Source organism: Odontesthes bonariensis, chromosome 8, assembly GCF_027942865.1.
Source record: "Odontesthes bonariensis isolate fOdoBon6 chromosome 8, fOdoBon6.hap1, whole genome shotgun sequence".
Lineage (NCBI taxonomy): Eukaryota > Metazoa > Chordata > Actinopteri > Atheriniformes > Atherinopsidae > Odontesthes > Odontesthes bonariensis.
This window is the reverse complement of record NC_134513.1, coordinates 32471373-32491860: the sequence shown is the minus strand read 5'-3', so window position 1 is coordinate 32491860 and position 20488 is coordinate 32471373. Positions and strand designations below refer to the sequence as shown.

The window sequence follows — 20488 nt, the reverse complement described above, 5'->3', positions numbered from 1 at the left end:
TCAACGTTATTGCAAGCATTTGTTCAACATCCTGGGTGTGTGCACCTGTGAGTGAGTGCATGAAAATCTATGCATGTTCCTTCCCTCTCTCTCTGCCCTTTTCAATTCGCCCCCGGTCACATCACACATACACACGTACACACTGGCCTGGTTTCAGTTTGGCTGCTTCTTTTCTGTACCAGGCCAAGATCTGGACATGAACTTGAATCCAAAGGAAAGCTTTGTGGCTTCTCAGAGTGTTGGATGCAGCTAGAAATATGTGTAAGCAGCTGCAGCATGGGATCATAAGGTAATCCTCATGTCTAACTCATCCACCTGGGCTGGTAAATCACTTAAAAAGTTTGGGGATGAGTATTAGTTTTCTAATGCAGAACTGCTCTAATGTGTGCAGTTTTTAGATTGCCTGTGGGATGCCGTTGCTCGCTGGGCAGGTGGGATCTCTGCTACTGTACTGCAAATAGTTGCTTACAATGCACATATATGCCTTGGGCTGCTTTTCAGTGCTGCATGAACAGTTTGTTCATGACAAAGACTAAAAGGGTCTCAGATCTCCTCATGTCACTTTGTAATGGAATTAAAGCTTGATCTGTATTGAAGAGGCTAAGATGAGGGTTAACAAACAAAGAAGACCTGAGAAAAGGGAAAATTGCAGAGAAAGGGTAGCGTTTCTTGGGTTTGTGCTGCAAGTCTAGCTCTCATCGATGGCTTCTATTATGCAATACAACTCCATACTCTGTCAGGTCATTACACAGTACAGTAGAGTATAATTGAGGTCAAGTCTTGACTGAGGTGTTTCATCACAGATGTAGTCACAGTGCTGACATTTGCAGAAGTTTTGAAATTGTGACAGTGTGAAGTAGCAAATCCTAATATTTGGGTGGGTAGCTGTGAAGCTACTGCAAGTTTTAGCTAAAAGTCTGTCTCATTGGTCTTTAAAATAAGTGAAATAAAAGTGTTCTTTGTTTTGTTTTTTTTCCTCGACATGGTTGTGTCAATTTTAACAATCATAATATGCAGTACAGCACTTATTATACATTGTCACACAGCATGCACCAAATTAGGAACACTGCTGTCAGTTTGCAAGATCAGCTACATTCTTGTTGTGATCGCTGATCTTGCAAATAGTTTTTTTTCCGGTCCATTGGCACAAAAACTGGATCTGTATTTTAAAAAAAAGATGAAGTTCAGTCTTGCAAACTGTTGTTTTTTTCTTTTTTTTAATTCAAATGGAACATATTTATCTAAATGGTATTGGGTCCATGTGATTTCTTTGTGTTTATATACGTATTTACGTATGTTTTTGCTCTCAGTATCTGATTTGACTCCCTTTGTGCAGCAAAAACTGCAAAGAAACTATTGATCAGTCCTTCAAATCAGCGTGTCCCTTTATAGCATTTTCTTTGGATTAAGGTCAGGGACTTTCCTTGGCTATTCCGAAACATCTGTGTTATTCTTCTTTTGGCAGAACAACTTGTCTGTTTGAGGTTGTTGTAATGATGCATGACCATCTTTCTCTTGAGATTCAGTTTACATAACTATGTCCTGACATTTTCTTTTAAAATTCATGGGTATAATTCAAAACTCATTGCTCCACCAGTTATGGCAAGCTCTTCTGCGCCAGATGCAGTGAAACTATAGCCCAAACCATGATGGTATCGCCATCATGTTTCACAGCTGGGACAAGGTTCTTATGCTGGAATAACACTTCTCATTCAAAACAGAAAGCTCTGTTTTGATCTCGTCTCTTTAGCAAACTACAGAGATGCAGTTTTCTTCTTAGCCCTTTTAAGCACAACTTTGTGTTTTTCAGGGCTCTCTAGACAAGTTAACAGCAACATTATCATTAGAGAGACCTTTGGCTGCTCAGGGGTTAGAGTGGGTTCCTTTGTGGCTTGGTGTAGTCTTACTGATATTAAACAGTTCTGTTTATCAACAGTTAGATAGATAAACAGAATTAGGTATGTGTGTATTTCTGGTGATTTAGCTCATATTTATGCAGGAATGTAGATAATTAAGGGTTCAAAGACTATCAAGCACCACTGTGTGTCCAAAGTAAATACCCTTAAATATTATTTCTGCCGCCACATCTCAGCTGTGCCACAGGACCCACTACAGGCCCTTTTGTACCTTTAACCTTATGTAACCCCCAATTCAACTCATTTTTACCCCAGCATTGTAATCACAGAAGCTTGAATTCAGTATGTTGGCTCAGACTCTTCAAATCCACATACAGAGCGTAGCCTCCTACATCCCTCTTACTATCACACTGCATTGTACAGCATCTGCTGGCATTGTCATCTATATCATGTAGACAGTTTTTCTCCCAAATCACCATAAAACTAGGAAAGCAAATAAGCTGCAAATCCATTCTACGTCTCATGCCACTTGTTAATTACCCATTCTATGCTACCCGCCTGCAGATATAGGCTAATCTGACAAGCTAACAGAAAAGCTTGATTGGATCAGACAGGCAGATACTTTGGTGTGCCCCCTCTGCTTGTTGTTCTAAAATGTTGCCTGCCATGTGCTTATTAACAAGACTCCTTCAACTACTCCGTAACGCAGACATTGAGAAGGACATAGAATTTATGAAGTGCTCCTGTTGCCATCTGCTGCTCTTGGGTGAGGTGGGGAAATGTCAGTGTTTTCCAGTATCTGTCAGAGAAGCAAAGGAAATCTGACAGAGGGTGCTTTTACAAGCAAAACTGAATCCTAAACTGACTGACAGATTCTGCGGTGTCATGACATGACATTTCTGCATCAGCCTGGAGGAAAAAGTGCTCAAAGTGATCTATACTCTTTCAAGTAAGGGAAATTGCATGTCGTGCAGCCTGACAGACATGATTTATTACATGGGTTCCAAATTGTCAGCAGGAGGTTTAGGGACATTCACCCAAGCTGGCTGTCGTCGTGATTCGTCATCATTCGGTTCCCCTGCTGAGACGTTCAGTGACGTCCACTGAGATACTGTGTGTCAGATATCCTCAATACTTCTTTTATTTTGTGTTTGAGCATGTGTATGGATAAGTGGAGTGTATCATTACAATTGTGTGTGTGGAAGTCCAAACATGTCAGTACATAAAACAAAATGTTTGTCTGCAGGAGAGGACCCAGAGACAAGACGTATGAGGACGGTGAAAAACATCGCTGACCTGCGGCAGAACCTGGAAGAAACCATGTCCAGTCTGCGGGGGACACAGATCAGCCACAGGTAGGCACACCAGCCTCGGCTATTCAGAGACAACACGGGAAGCCGGACAGCCTCTCCCATTCTCTGACGAAATTGCTACATCTTCAATGTTAAATTGACGATAAAACAGTTATTCACAAAACACAACTACAACATGTTGTCCTGTAGCTTAATGAAGTGATTTGTTCTGAAATTGCCGCCGTTCACTGAAGAAATCATGTTGGCTGTGTCTCTTGTTTGGAACTCTGGCGTCTCCGTGACCCACGTGACTTCCGCATTCCTTTCTTTCTATAGAAGTCTATGGGAGATTAGACGTGGGCGTGTCAATATGAGGGGCTGTGTCGTGATGATTGGAGTTAGTGTTTGTCCATCATGAGAGATCTTGTGGCAGCCGAATTTTTAAGCGGGGAGAAGCACACTGGAACTTCAGTCCCAAAGCGGATACGAAAGAGACTGGTTGTCTGTGAAAGTGCTGTCGGAGTTTCACTCATTTCCCATCGTTTCCATTTCCATCCTCACACACATACACTTTTGTAAATATTACACTGTAAATAAGAAACACATCCTTGTTGTTTAGAAGTTTTGTTAATCATATTCCTGTTGTGCATTTGTTTGTCGTGTTAGCTAGTAGTTTTGTCACAATGGCGTAATATGGGCTTCCCCTGTTTTAAAAGTCAGCAGCCGCCACTGAGGCACACAGATGGTACCATACATTAATTCAACATTATGTTGAAGGAATTTGAACTGCCTGTTGTAAGTGAAGCAAAGCTTAAAGCGGATAAAGTCGGGATGCCCCATAGATATGTGAAGAAAGAGGCTGCAAGAAATTCTGGTTTAAGAGATTTGTTAGATGTACACTGCTCAAAAAAATTAAAGGAACACTTTGAAAACACATCAGATTTCAATGTGAAAAAAAAATATGTTGGATGTCTATACTGATATGGACAGTTTAATGTCTTAGGAATAAAAGGATGGCAGCATAGCGTTCTCCTTGGCTTCTCCAGACCCGTTCACGTCCTATCACAGGTATCAAATGCCAATCGAGCTCCACCGTGCTGGGCAGTGAGCACAGGGCACACTACAGGACGTCGCGCCCTGAGGCCACCCTCAGGAAGTCTGTTTCGAACTGTTTGGGCAGAAACATTCACACCAGTGGCCTGCTGCAGGTCAATTTGTTGGGCTCGGGCAGTGCTCAACCTGTTCCTCCTTGCACAAAGCAGCAGATATCGGTCCTGCTGATGGGTTGAGGACTGTCTATGGCCCTGTCCAGCTCTCCTAGAGTAACTGCCTGTCTCCTGGAATCTCCTCCATGTTCTGGAGATTTTGCTGGGAGACGCATCAAATCTCCTTGCAACGGCACGCGTGGATGTGCCATCCTGGAGGAGTTGGACAATCTGTGCAACTTCTGTAGGGTTAAGAAATCGCCTCATGCTCCCAGTCATGATAATGACTCTAGCTAAAGCCAACACTAGTGGAAAACCAGTTCAAAAAGATCAAGAGGGAGAAACTTGAAATGGCCTCCACATGCAAAACCAGTCCTGTTTTGGGGGTCGTCTCATTGTTGCCCCTCTAGTGCACCTGTTTTTTTTTTTGTTTGTTTTTTTGTTTTTTTTGTTGTTTTTTTCTAGAATGCGCCGCTGAGGGTGGCAGCACGTTGGAGTAGCTCTGTACCTCACATTGAGATTTTTTCTTTTTTCTAAATTTCATTCCTGTTTTTTCTTGGAAGAAATTGCATTTTTTGGACAACTGTTCCTTCCTGCCTTGGATGCTGTGCAGCTGGATTGATTTTTCCCAATACTTTTGTATATTTTGCTCTTTTGTTATGATGCATAACGAGGGAGCAGCTGATTAACATTGGAAAAGCAGAAATAATTCGACAACTGAAGCCAGAAATCCCACTGGAATTGAAAAGGAGGCGTTGTGGATGCAGAGCAGGAGCAAAGAGGAGATAGAGAAAGAAGAAGTTCAAACCATCTCTGCCATCCATCATCATGGGCAATGTAAGATCGTTAGCTAACAAGTTGGATGAACTTCTAGCCTTGACAAGGACTCAGCAAGAATATCGGAAATGTAGCATTATGTGTTTTACTGAGACATGGCTGCAGGATCATATCCCCGACTCCAGCGTCTCTCTGCCGGGCTTCCTGACTGTACGAGCAGATCGAGATTTAAAGAGTAGCAGGAAAAGGAAAGGGGGTGGATTGGCAGTGCTTGTCAACAACAGATGGTGTCACCCAGGACATGTTACTGTGAAGAGTCTTCTCTGCAGTCCTGACATTGAACTATTGGCAGTAAGTTTTCGTCCATATTATTTGCCAAGAGAGTTCACCAGTGTTGTTTTGGTGGCTGTTTACATTCCACCCTCAGCTGTTGCCGACACTGCATGTGATGTCATCAGTTCCGTTGTTGCTAAGATACAGACACAACACCCCGATTCTTTTGTGGCAATATCTGGTGATTTTAATCATGCCTCACTCTCTGCTACACTGCCAGCTTTTCAACAGTTTGTCAGCTGCTCTACCAGAGAAAACAAGACATTGGATTTGTTTTACACAAATGTCAAGGATTCATACATTTCCAAATCAAGACCTCCCCTGGGTAAATCAGATCACAACCTTGTTTTTCTCTGTTCAGCATATAAACCCCTGTCACAAAAAGGACTGTTAGAAAGTGGTCACAGGAAGCTGAAGAAGCCTTACAGGGTTGTTTTGATGCAACCGATTGGATTTCTCTTTGTAAGCCACATGGAGAGGACATTAATGCCATGACTGAGTGTGTGACTGACTATATAAACTTCTGTGTGGACAACACCAGAACAGTGAGATGCTTCTCTAATAACAAACCCTGGATCACCAGTGAGCTAAAGGAACTATGAAACAAGAAAAAAAGAGCCTTTAGGGAGCGAGACAGGGAGGTACTGAGGAGTATACAGAAGCAGCTCAGTCAAGATCAGAGAGAGCAAGGAGGTGTACAGAAAGAAGCTTGAGAGTGAACTGCAGAGGAACAATATCAGAGATGTATGGTCAGGAATGAAGAAGATCACAGGCCTCAAGCAGAGGGAGGATCGGATGGATGGAAGTCTGGACAGAGCAAATGAGCTGAATACATTCTTCAACAGGTTCAGTTCAGGAACAAGCTCACCATCCTCCCCTCCTGTTCCCAGCCAGAGAGACATCCCACCCTCCTCTGACCCACAGCTTTCCTGTAACATCTCCACCTCCACCTCAGTCATGGATTCTTCTGCTTCCACTAGTTTGTCTTCAACCAAATCAGGAGATGCTGCTGTCCCCTTTGCCTCCCCCTCCCACTTTTCTGTTTCTAGAAGTCAGGTGAAGAGGCAGTTGGAGAGACTGAATCGGAACAAGGCTGCAGGTCCAGATGGTGTCAGCCCCCGAGTCCTGAAGGCTTGTGCAGAGCAGCTCTGTGGGATTCTGCAACACCTTTTCAACCTTAGTTTGACCCAAGAGAAGGTACCAATGTTGTGGAATACATCCTGTCTGGTTCCGGTACCAAAGAAAAGTCATCCTTCAGTCATCAATGACTACAGACCTGTTGCCCTGACATCCCACATCATGAAGGTCCTGGAGAGACTCCTATTGACCCACCTGTGTAAGCAAACCAGCACATATCAGGACCCCCTGCAGTTTGCTTATCGCCATGGAGTTGGAGTTGAAGACGCTATCATACACCTGCTTCAACAAACCCACTGTCATCTGGACAAAGCAGGCAGCACTGTGAGGATCATGTTCTTTGATTTCTCCAGTGCATTTAACACAATTCAGCCTGATCTGCTTCGTCTGAAACTCCAGAAGACTCAGTTGGAGGCCTCAACAATCACCTGGATTAATGACTACCTGACAAACAGACCACAGTTTGTCAGACTGAAGAATTGTGTGTCTAACCAGGTGATCAGCAGCACAGGAGCACCACAGGGGACTGTACTCTCACCATTCCTTTTCACTCTGTACACTTCAGACTTCCAGTACAAGTCAGACTCCTGTCATCTACAGAAATATTCAGATGACTCTGCAGTTGTCGGGTGTATCAGAGATGGACAAGAAGCTGAGTACAGAGAGCTGGTGGACCGCTTTGTGGCATGGTGTGGGAACAATCATCTCATCTTGAATGTTAACAAAACAAAGGAGATGAGTGTAGATTTCAGGAGAAACAAGGTCAGATCAAACCCTGTTTCCATCATGGGAGAAGAAGTGGAGGTGGTTGAGGAATATAAATACCTTGGTGTCCATCTGGACAACAGACTGGACTGGAGACACAACAGTGAAGCCATCTACAAGAAAGGACAGAGCAGACTGTACTTCTTGAGGAAGCTAAGGTCCTTCAAGGTTTGCAGCAAGATGTTGCAGATCTTCTACAAGTCTGTTGTTGAGAGCGTCATTTCCTCTGGCGTCATCTGTTGGGGCAGCAGCATCAGAACCAGGGACCTAAAAAGACTCAACAACCTGATAAGGAAGGCTGGTTCTGTTCTGGGGACGACTGTGGAACCTCTGGAGACAATAATGCAAAGAAGGATTTTGCATAAAATCAAGAGAATTATGGACAACCCTGAACATCCTCTCCATGATACTGTTATCGGAAAACAGAGTCTCTTCAGTCAAAGGCTTCTTCAGTTTGGATGCAAAACTGACCGCTACAGGAAATCTTTCCTGCCCACAGCCATCAGCATCTATAATAATTCCTTGATTTAATTGAGCTACATCAACATTTAATTTCCCTCTGGGATAAATGAAGTATTTTTGAATTTTGAATTTGAATTGAATTGAATTGATAATTCCATCAACACCAATGCAGCTGAAACTGATTAGCAACCCCCTCTGCCACTTAACTGACCAAATCATTATCAGAAAAGTGCAATTGAATTCATGCCATACCCTGATAAAATACTGTACCTTTAATTTTTTTGAGCAGTGTAGTTTGAAATGGGATATTTGTCTTTAGACCCAAATATAAAAGCTCTGGTTTCTACTACTTACAAGCATTAGATCATTGTTACTGACCACTTCTGCTGAATTTTTCTAGCTATGCAAGACTTCCCCCATACTTGACTTTCCACAAGCATCATGTCATTTCTTTCAGACATTAATTAGGAACCCAAAATAAAAAAAAATGAAAAAAACAAAGATCTATTCAGCTGCCTGTGGTTAATTGTAAGCATCCATATTTTCAGCATTACAGCACATGGCTGGATTTTTTAGAACTACACTGTCGGATTCCATGTTTTTCTGGTGGAAATACAAAAGGATGTTTTTTTCAAAGAAAATAAAAAATGTGTAAAAAATAAAGTCACAGGTACACATTTTTTCATTGCCATTACAAAATGCAAGAAAATTCAGGAAATGGGTAACATTTTCTTTTAAATTACCACTAATAAACAGTATTGTTTACTCTGTGGGGTCAGGTGGTCTCTACCCGTATTGGATTAGACTTGATGCACATTAGGCGAAATGGAAACAACTTAGCAAACTGGTTCTGACCTGGCTTTTGCCAACGATAAACTAACTGAAAAGCTTTGTAGTTTGGACAACTACTTATTTTAGTAAAAGCATAGTTAATATGCTTCCATCCAGTCAGTGGAAACGTGTCTGATTCACTTTTCATTTTTTTCATCCTTTCAAAAGATTGTTTCACATTTGTTTCACAAGTTTTTCAATCTTTTTCTTTCTCCTCAGCTGCTAAGTACTCCTTGTATCCTGCAAAGTGTCTTTGTTGATGCTGAGCAGGAAGTGTTTACAGAGTTTATCACAGGTTGTTCAGCAGAAACATCTGCAGGAACATGGTGATCTTGGGCGTCAATAAAGTTGCAGGCTGGAAAATTAAAACAAGAGTTTAGTTTAAAGAAGTGTTAAAAACTTTCAAAGAGGACACACAAAGTCATGGATTTGACCTCCCCTACCTCATACAAAGATCTTAAAAATGGAAAAATATTGCTCAGAACAGCTTTAACATTTACGTGACGTAGTAATGATTCCTGAGTCACTGAGCACATCACAAGAATGACCAAACATAGGTGATATATTTAATACAAAGAGATGCTCAGCTTTTACATCACCAAAACTAATGATGCACACTTTTTTTTTTAGAAAACCTGGAGAAAAAAAAACTTAAGGTTGCAGGAAAAAAACAACTTCTTGTGGTCAAATTTTTAAACCTCAACACCTATTCAGTCAGTTTCCTTGTGCTTTAGTAGTCCTGGGATATAGAGGCACTTTGTAATCTGATGCCTCACTTTTATCCTGTGCATTTTATCACACAGTTAGATATGTCTCCACCTATTCGTGATGTTCCCGCTATTACCTTACCATCCTCTCCTCCACATTTGCTGGATTTAATTAAAGCAGGCGACACCTTCCTCACCAGATGGCACTCATGTAATGACATTCAGGATTTGATAGACAACCAACACCTTAAAACACTGTCACATCTGTGAGCCATGGGCGTTACAAAGTGTGTAACAACACAAAATGAAAAGACTGTGGCTCAGGCAAAGACAAAATTATAACCATTGGTATCTGTCAGCTCCAAGGGCAGTGGTTTACTGCTCGTCTCTCCCCTTCTTCCTCAGTCTATCATTTTGTGCGTTTTGCCCCATTTACAGAGGAAGATGGTGGCCTGGCTGCCGACAGCCATGACAGATGGGGGTCTGTGTGCGTGTGCATTTGTGTGTGTTTGTTTTCTACTTCTTTATTCCTCAGAGGAGCGTCAGCCAGGAAAGATCAATACAGTTCCATTGTCTTACCACCACATTTAATGGGACCCACACGGCTGGGGTGTGAAGTGTTTCAATAGTCTCAAGATGCAAGTATCATTCATATCCATCAGATGCACAACAACAGACACCATGAAGTATGTGGAAAATGATTCATCATACCTGTCTATTAGCAGCAAGAGTATGTTTGTTTTTTGTATGAAGCGTTGTATGACTAGTTGAAGTGATAGAGCTGCAAAGCAGTAAACACAGTTATAAGATGGCAGCAGCCTTAATGAAGCTGTGTAAGAACCAGTTTGATTGAATGTAGAAAGAGGAACTTCAGTGTGCTGCTGTGTATTGTGTGTGTATTCACTCACTGGTCATTATTATGTCAACAATTTTGACTTTAGGTTTTTGAGTTACTGCAATAATCCATGACATAAAATTATTTTGTTACAAATAGTCACATGATAATGCTATAAACACAACAGAAGAATACAAGGAAGCTCAGACATGAGGAATTCTCACAGGAAAAGCTGAGTGACCTCATACATGGGGTATGGACAGAGTAAAAAAAATATAGCCTATATATATATATTGTCTTTTCATAGGCACCTTTACTTGACCTGACTGATAAACATATAGATGTACATATAGAAAGATGGTTGGAAAGATTCTTAAGGAAGACTGTGCTGCAAAGAGAATCCAACCACACTAACACTGAGATGTGGGTCTGTACCACTGAAACTACAGATATTCAATAAATGTTCCACAAAAGGTGCTTAAGATACTTCATCGATTGCTATTTTTATCGTGTCGTAAGACAGCGGCTATGTCTGATTAATCATATTAGTGGGAAGGAATTATCTTGTTTCTTTCATAAAAGAATAGTCCAGTGTCTTCTTTGCTAAAGTAGATAATAAAGGAAACACTGAACCTTATTTCCTTAAAACTTGAACAGCTCTTATCACGGCTGCCAGTTAGATACTTCATTTTGATACTTCCACATCATTTGTGGCATCATTTACTTTCCAAAGAAAAAGAGATTATTTTATCAGACCCATGGTGAGCAGAATTAGAAAAATGGATAACAATAAAGCTGGAATATGAAACCTCCCTGTGATGACTCCACCTGTGACTGCGTGGCTAACAGTATCTGGGCTGCAAAAACACTTCCTTGCAAGGATAGCAGGCTAACACCATGTGTTGTCAGTAAAAGCCTTTTTATTTGTGACGATTCCAATTTGTCAGAACCGGCTACGAGACTTCAATGGTAGCAATCGAATCTGCGGTCATTTCTTTGGCCATTCTTTCCCACACTTACTGCTGCCTTAGTTGGTTAGTTTGCATTACTGTGTTACTTTTGATGTGTGGGATGAAATCTGACGAAGGATGATGTCCATCTTTTGGATGGGAACTAACCCTTTAAAACATCTAAGCTAAAACATATGCAGACCAGAAATTTGTGTTCTATTAGAAGATAAAACAATGGGATGTGATTTTGCACGTTAAATTTCCAACAAGATGGTCGATGATTTGGAGAGAATTTTGGATACAGCTTGACATCACTGTTGATAAAAGAATATCTGTGTGAAACATCATGGTGCACTCACTGAGGTCCTTTCAAATCTCCTCACTAAAGCTTGTACATCGGCATTGGTCTCAGTGCCGGTCTCATAGAAAGATCACTTTCTAGATAAGCTGGAGCCTATCCTAGTTAGGCAATAGGCAGGGTACTCTGAATGCCAGTCTATTGCAGAGCCAGCTCAGAGCCAAACGACAATGCATGCTTACACTCACCCCTACAGGGAATATTGAATCACCAATCAACCTAAAATGTTTTTTTTTTTTTAGACTGTGGAAGTAAGCTGAAGTATCAGGAGAGAATACACCAAGCACAATTTATATCTTTCTCTTTGTATCATAACTGTATATGTTGGTGAAAATTTCTCTGCTTCAAATAGATGTTTCAGTTCAAATTACCATTGATTGAACACCCATTCCATCCAGCTGATGGCAGCTGATGTTCTCTAAAGCTCAATTAACAGAACTCTTACATTCATTCATTCATCGTGGTATGTTGGAGCCTTCATAGGCAATTTGTATTGATCAAAAACACATTTAATTAACCACAGCTTTTTTGTCATCCGAACAATGAAAAATTGTATTGATTGAATTGAAAGGGGAAAAAAGCACCAAGTGTAAAGATAGACTTTGATCTTCAAAGATAATCCAAGCACAGCTAACATCTCCCCATCTCGTTGGGATTCTGGAGCTGCTGCATGATATTTTGAACAAAAACTTTACCGCATCATTTTTGTTAATTTTCTGTTTACATCAGGAGAGCAAAGCGAGTGGGGCAGGATAGATTACTCACTGCTGTGCAAGCTGAAGAGATAGCGCTTTGGCCCAACTTTATTATATGATTTGGATTCAGGGGCGAACATGATTTTTTTTAAAACATATATTAGCTAATGCTTCAATACAAAGCTGTTTGCAATGATTGCAGTGTTACCATAACAGCAAACCCACGAACAACCAAAAAGTCACAGTGGGTAAAAGTCAGGAACATTTTTCAATCCTTGACATAGCTCTTGTGAGTTTTTTGGACTGAGATGGGAAGTGACATGATTCAGCTTGATGAAAGCACTATTAGCCACCTCTAGAAAAGACAAGTTTTTAGTCTGTGATGGATAATGTGAAGCGAGTGTGTGTGTAAATGAAGGGTAAAAAACTGACATAATACAAAAATATGCAAGAAAAATAAATCAAAGTCTTACAATTTTCTGCATAAGTTTTTACCAACTGCCTCAGAGCCTCACATTAGAGCTGCAACTACGTAAAAATGCTGCATTTATTACTGTACATGACCATTTATCAGTGCCTTTCAGGTGTTGCTAGAGAAATGTATTTTTACCCAAATCTGTGAATTGAACTAACCACATCGAGAACTAGATGCTGAACTCCGAGCTCATTACCAGCAGCAAGACAAAGTGTATTTATATCTAACATTGCTCAGCAATAAGCAGCTCCCTGCTGTCAACATGGATTCTTCTCCTTCTGAGCTCTTGGCAAAGAATAAAATAGTCTCCATCATGATTTATTTTTGGTTGGAGTTCTGCTTTATGCTCAATAATGAAGGGAAGCAAAGACTCTCTAAAAGCTTCAGGGTTTATAAGAAATGTGGTCTTAATTTAAAAAAACTGTAGGTAATTCTAGTAATTATTTACATATTCAATTTTTTTTTTTCTTCTCTTTTCTTTGAGCCCCTGCACCCACACAGTCCCCCCCACTTTGTCTTTTTTACTGCAGGTAAAGACTATAGGATTCGTCCGGGTCCATTATGAAATGATCCCATTATACATACAGTGGTGAATCGATTCTGCATTTTTTCTGTAATTTCTAGTCTGATTAGCGTTCTTTATCATTTATCTAGACACTATAATTTGGTATTGCCTCTGTCATAGTGTGTGCGCTGGTCTCAAAAGGTGTTGATAGAGATGTGTCGCGAATATGGCTGGCATCTTTGCCCTTCTCATGTTGGCACTTGGCATCACAGGGATACTGTGTTCTGTCCTTTCTCGCCAAGTGTATACACATACACACACACCCACACACGCACACACAGAGAGCTGTTCTCACACCTCTCACTGATGCTACTTTCAGATGGCATTGCTTTTTGTCACCTGATGAAGACCAGTGTACAAAGGCAGGCACCCAAAAAGGCTTTTCCACATATACAGCCTATGTCCTCCATCTCAAACAGCAGCAACAGCTGAAGTAATTATTTCTCTTGAAATATTAGTATTCTCAAATCAAACCAAACTGTCTAAAGATATAACATTATTTTAGCAGTTGTAAAGCCAGTTTTTGGGAATTGATTTGCTTTCTGCTCATTCTCAATTAATAAGTGAATGTTAAGAGATAATGAGTATAATGACAAAACAGGAATATGTAGATTCTACCTAAAATAACTGACATTTTGTCTGTGCATGGATATTTGTGACTGGAATGTACATGAGTAGCTTAAAAAGACTGTCTGGATTAATATTGAGTTTGTTCTTTATTTTTATTATTTATAGTGCAGTGCACTATTTTTCCCAGCAGAGAGCTCCAGCAAGTTACCACCATTACAATGTCTTACTCTCTGTGTTCAGATACATCAGTGCAGGGGAGAGTATAGAAGTGATGGTGGTCTTGTTATATATCTGTCAGTGGTGATTGACAGTTCAGAAATGACACAAGTCTGTAAATATTTCACTGTATAATAAAGGCTAAGAAATGCAGTTATGGGTTAAAGGTATACTTTTTATATTCATATATTTAGATAATTGCCAGACTTGCCATTGTAAGGATGCATTGTGAATGCCCTTTAAGCCGGTGTTTGTTTTATGCATTATACATGTGTTTTTATACATATTCACATATGATGAAACACTTTCTAGAAAAAAATCTGTTCCTCCTTCCATTCATGTCTCTGTGATATAGTGTGATGGTCGAACACTTGCTCTTGTGGGATTCGTCTCTTTCTTCTCTCCTCCTACTTTTAATCAACACACTGGAAGAAACAGCATTTTAGGAAGATATCACACACACACACACACACACACACACACACATATATATTTACATATACATACATACATACACTCACCGACCACTTTATTAGGTACACCTTGCCAATAAAAGGTTGGACCCCCTTTTGCCTTCAGAACTGCCTTAATTCTTCGTGGCGTACTTTCAACAAAGTGTTGGAAACATTCCTCAGAGATTTTGGTCCATATTGAAATGATAGCATAACGCAGTTCCTGCAGATTTGTCGGCTGCACATCTATGATGCGAATCTCCCGTCCCACCATATCCCAAAGGTCCTTAATTGGATTGAGATCTGGTGACTGTGGAGGCCATTGGAGTACAGTGAACTCATTCTCATGTTCAAGAAACCAGTTTGAGACGATATGAGCTTTGTGACATGGTGCATTATCCTGCTGGAAGTAGCCATCAGAAGACGGTACACTGTGGTCATAAAGGGATGGACATGGTCAGCAAGAATAAGCGGCATTTAAACAATGCTCAATTGGTACTAAGGGGCCCAAAGTGTGCCAAGAAAATATCCCCCCACCATTACACCACCACCACCAGCCTGAACTGTTGATACAAGGCAGGATGGATCCATGTTTTCATGTTGTTTACGCCAAATGCTGACCCTACCATCTGAATGTTGCAGCTGAAATTGAGACCAGGCAACGTTTTCCCAATCTTCTATTGTGCAATTTTGGTGAGCCTGTGCGAATTGTAGTCTCAGCTCCTGTTCTTAGCTGACACGAGCAGCACCCGGTGTGGTCTTCTGCCGCTGTTGTCCATCTTCTTCAAGGTTCCACGTGTTGTGCGATCAAAGATGGTATTCTGCATTCCTTGGTTGTAACGAGCGATTATTTGAGTTACTGTTCCCTACCCATCATCTCCAACCAGTCTGCCCATTCTCCTCTGACCTCTCACATCAACAAGGCATTTGCATCCACACAACTGCCGCTCACTGGATATTTTCTCTTTTTCGGACCATTCTCTGTAAACCCGAAGGATTGTTGTGCGTGAAAATCCCAGTAGATCAGCAGTTTCTGAAATACTCAGACCAGCCCATCTGGCACCAACAACCATGCCACTTTCAAAGTTACTTAAATCCCCTTTTTTCTCCATTCTGATGCTCGGTTTGAACTTTAACAAGTTGTCTTGACCACCTCTACATACCTAAATTCATTGAGTACCTAATAATGTGGCCGGTGAGTGTGTATGTATGTGTGTATATATATATATATATATATATATATATACACACACACACGTAAAGCACAATAAGAAGACACTTGTGATTTGAAGGGAGTGGCACCTGACTCAACTGTGGACAGCTCTTGTCACAGATCTTTTCACCTGATTTGCAGTGAATTTTGTAGATGCCTTGATGAGTTACGCTTAAAGAGCAATACCAAATAATCTTTTTCTTTCTACCATTCTGTCTCCACAGTACACTAGAAACGACCTTTGACACCACGGTAACAACTGAGGTCAATGGGCGGAGTCTACCCACCCTCACCGCACGCTCCTCCCCCATGGCCTGGCGTCTGGGCCAATCACAAACCCCGCGTCTCCAGGCAGGCGATGCCCCCTCCATGCCAAGCGGCTATTCTGCGCCCAGATCGAGCACAGCAGGCGCTGGTACCAACACAGGGCGCTACAGCGGGCACTCAGACCCCTCCAGGTTTGTGTACAGTGCCCCCCTGAGGCGAGCAGGGGCAAAGGGGGCTGAGCAGGGGGAGAAGGGAGAAGGAGGGCTTGAAGGAGGAAAGCAGATGGAGATGGCAGGGTACATGAGTGATGCGGACATCCTAGGGAAGAACAGCCGGATGGATGTGATCAGCAACGGGTAGGATGAGCATGTTAGCTTCCTCTGTCTCACTGACTAATCCTGAGTATCTGCTTCAAAGGTTTTGTCGTATCATTGACCATAAAAAGTACAGTTGTGTTTTCACATGTAATGAAAGAGTTTGATCAATAGTCTGATTTTGTCTGATGGTGAGGACAAGAAGCTTGGGAACGAGATGTTTGCCAGAAAACTTTTTAAATTTTACATTCAGCGCTCTTTTTGGGATAATTCTATCATTGTTTGGAGATTCATGTTTATAGTTTAAACTTTGTGAAGTTGAAGTTGTGCTTTTTTAATCTGTATAGCATTGATTAAGATTATAAAGATTAGATTTAAAAGCTTTAAACTATGAATAATCAGTCCAAAGTGGTCCAAAAGACTAAATGTGTGACTCCATTGGTTGAATGTCATAATTTAGAACAAATTTCACCGGAATTTGTTGAAAGAAAAAAATGAGTAAAGTGGATTTGAACTTTGTACTGTGCTGCACCTCGGGCTTATGCTGCTGATACTGGAACTGTCCGAAACCGTAAATCACAGCAGTAAATGCATCTAATTTCAAAGTGGTGTATAAAACTGCTGTACAATGTCCAAGAAGCCTCATGTAGGAGACACACAGCTCAACATAGTTCCACATTTTGTATGAAATAATTACAGAGATTAATCGGATCATCTTCTGATTTCATCACACTCATCAATGTCCTACTTTTTTCAATCCACACCCAAACAGGAATATTAGAGCGATTTGAACAAATTTGTATTTTGTGATTTATAAGTCATACCTCAAATGTACAAAACTGGAACCACATACTGTACTTTTTACTTTTACAATAGTACATCCAAGGTCTTTTTGATAAGTGACACACTTTAATTCAGTATATACGGTGTTTAGTCCAAAAGCACCCTGAAATTCATGGTTAGTTGTGTTTTCATACAATCACCAAGGCCTCACTTATCTTTTTCTGTACATTAATACAAAAAGCCTGCTGACATCACCAAGGCTGTCTTCAGTTTTTCAAGCTTGGAGGCTCACAATAAACTGACAGATTACCTCAGTGTGAAAAGATAATTCTTTCACCAAACATCCCAATGCATGTATGCAGGCTGCTGACCTTCATTCACTCAATAGTAATAAATGCCGAAAGCAAGTGGGAATTTTGTTGAAAAAGCCATTCGCTTCCTACACACACTTCCATGCAAGCTTTCACTTGGTATTCTTGTGCTTAAGATTTTTCAGAAACTTGCACATGGGAGGGCTAGCTAAGATGGAAGTGATGGACCAAAGCAGTAAAGTGTGGGATTATAGATGTGTTGGGACAGAAAGTTTACCAACTTGCAGGGAAGGAGGGATGATTAGCTGAATTATTAGCTTAATTAACTCAACACTAATGGCACCCCATGTCCTATCAGCCGTGTCTGATAGATATCAGGCAGAAGCCTCGAATCGTGTCTTTTGCTCACTGCCACACACACATCTAACTTTTTTTCTAAGTTTTGAAACACACCTCAAATACAGTCTAAACAATGGTCGTTAATCAGATGTCAATGTCTTCTCAAAGATTTTATCAAAATACTCTGTTGCTTTTAAATATTGAATAATTTATGTTGTTATTGTAGGTTGAAGGGCCACTCCTTCTCATTAATTCTCCTCTCACAGATACCTAACAGACGGCGGCCTCCATCTGTATGGACGGAACACGGGCCGATCCTCCGACGTGGCTTCTTCTCGGGAAATAGCCCAAAGAGGAAGCAAAGAGATGCAGGGTGACATAGACAGGTAAGGATGGACTGATGTTGATGCCTCATCTGTGGACTGTGCACAGATGGAGCTTAGGTTCCATATTTTTGAGAGATGGAAGCATGTTGTTAGATGCAAACAGTAAATTAAGGTTAACGTAAGCTTCAGTGGCTGGACCAGGCATTTTCAGCTGCAGCCAGGTGGACATTAACATAGGCAAACTCACCAGACTGTGCTTTCCAGTCACTGATGTGTACACATGAGAAAAGTGATACACTGTAGAAAGAATGCAAGAAAAATGTTGATGAATTTCTGTTGGTGTAACTAATTGTCTGTTAAAGATTGATCTTGGTATCTGGCATCTGCATTGCACCAAACACTAGGGATTTGCTCATCATTGATGCACCTTTTACTCTGAATAGAATAATAGTGAATAGAAAAAGCAAGCCTGCGGCAGAAAGAATGATAAAAGTTAATGTCCTTCAGAGGTGTTGCCAGGTGAAAACTTGACTGCATCAACATCAATGACTGATAGTGATGAAAAGTAGAGACGTGCTGCTGATTTAAAGCTGTCAAGCTAAGGTTGGGATGACAGGCCTTGAGAGAGATGCTGGGAATCGACTGACTCAGTGACAGTTCCCAGAGTCATAACTTTAACTTCTGCCAAGATTTTAATGGCAGGCAATGTTTAAAGGAACAGTTCACTATTTAAGACCTTGAGTCCCAGTTCCAGCTTGTTTATCAAGAATAAGAAATGAGGAGACCATTTTCACAACAATAGCTCATTTCTATCCATTTTGGCTGTTTTCGCTGGTCCATCCTGCTGCTACAGACAGGGTTCCATTGGGCACTCTGTTCAATGTCCTTAAAACAATACTAATGTTAATTTTAAAGAAAAGGTCAACTCACCGGGTGGTTAGTGGTATTAAAAAAAAAAATGTTGGCGCATTTTATGGTTTTCCATCCATGTAATCCGTGTTCTTTGCTGTTCAGGAACTATTTTTCATGCTAAATCACGACGCACGTAAACATCCGCTCTATAGTTGAGTCTGAGGCTCTAGCCCTGGCGCAGTGATCTGACAGTGAAAGTGAAAGTGAAAAGTCTTCCAAACAGAATACAATTGGATTACAAAATGCTAAATAAAGCAAGAAATAACTTTTATTTCGCTACGCAATTTTTTTGGGGACACACAGGAACATCCACGAACCACCCGGTGAGTTGACCTTTTCTTTAAAATTAACATTAGTATTGTTTTAAGGACATTGAACAGAGTGCCCAATGGAACCCTGTCTGTAGCAGCAGGATGGACCAGCAAAAACAGCCAAAATGGATAGAAATGAGCTATTGTTGTGAAAATGGTCTCCTCATTTCTTATTCTTGATAAACAAGCTGGAACTGGGACTCAAGGTCTTAAATAGTGAACTGTTCCTTTAAAGCAGTATGGGGGGTGAAAAGCAATTAGATATGTCTCAAGACTCAGCTGGTTCAAGACTTAGAATAACTCAGAATAACTCAATAAAATGTTATAAAGCCACATTATTGTGGCTCAGTATTGAGTAAGCAAATGGAGCAGCTACATAATTTCATGACTTTAAAAGTACAGTACAGTCTTGAAAGTGTGTTGGTGATGTCTTATTTTTTTATGTGTTTGTATGGTTGTCTTTGCTACCCTTCTATATCCTTAAATTTCCCTCGGGATTAATAAAGTATCCATCTATCTATCTATCTATCTATGTGCATGAAACTTCTGGATCACATGTTTCATCTTATAAGTTTGGTCTTCACAATGTTCATTTAAGGCAGTTTGCAGAAGCCTGTCAGTCATATCTGACATCAGCCGAGTGTCAACAGGTGCTGGGTCAAAGATTCAGAAAGCACAATTAAGCTGCCACCTGAGTCTCAATGGGAAGTCCCTCTCAGCTTTGGGGGAAAATGGAGAATTGGAAGAGAATGCAAATGAACGCTACGAACTGTCTCTTACATTTGCTTCTGGTCTCAGCTTCACCCTACACGGGTCTTAGCTGTATATTTGAATAATTTTTTTCTCTCTCACCATGTCTTCGTGTAAATCCAAAAACTGATCTGCTTTCCTCAACTTAAGTCTGTCTCTGCACTTTGGGCCTCAGGGTGATAAGAATATATTGATCCCTGCTTCTCCTTAAGATGCCTTCAGGCAACTGACTCCCAGAAGGATTAGAATTGGAACTGTGGAATGTTGTTTTCATTCCTTCCTCCCTCGCTTTTCCCTTACAAAACTACACATATGTAGACAAAAATACACAATTCTTCCTCCAGCATCCCTGTGACAAGCAGTGTCAGAAGCTGAGCTGTCACCTCTCACTGACACACAACAAAGCTCTTGGGGGGGAATTAATTTCCGAAAGAAATTGCTCGGCAGACTTCACACCTCAGCCGGCTTTGACCTCCCCAGG

At 40.9% G+C, this 20488-nt stretch overlaps 1 protein-coding gene across 6 annotated transcripts in view; it reads left to right on the top strand.

Annotated features, from left to right (window-relative positions):
* Window positions 1–20488, top strand: part of nav3 (neuron navigator 3) — a 201475-nt gene that overhangs the window by 119793 nt on the left and 61194 nt on the right. For 5 of the 6 annotated variants that reach the window (XM_075472210.1, XM_075472212.1, XM_075472214.1 and 2 more), the window contains 3 exons: window positions 3103–3211; window positions 15919–16317; window positions 17975–18094. In XM_075472210.1, the coding sequence (XP_075328325.1) occupies window positions 3103–3211; window positions 15919–16317; window positions 17975–18094 (628 nt within the window). The remainder of the gene's footprint in view (window positions 1–3102; window positions 3212–15918; window positions 16318–17974; window positions 18095–20488) is intronic. The other variant, XM_075472215.1, reaches the window with a different exon arrangement.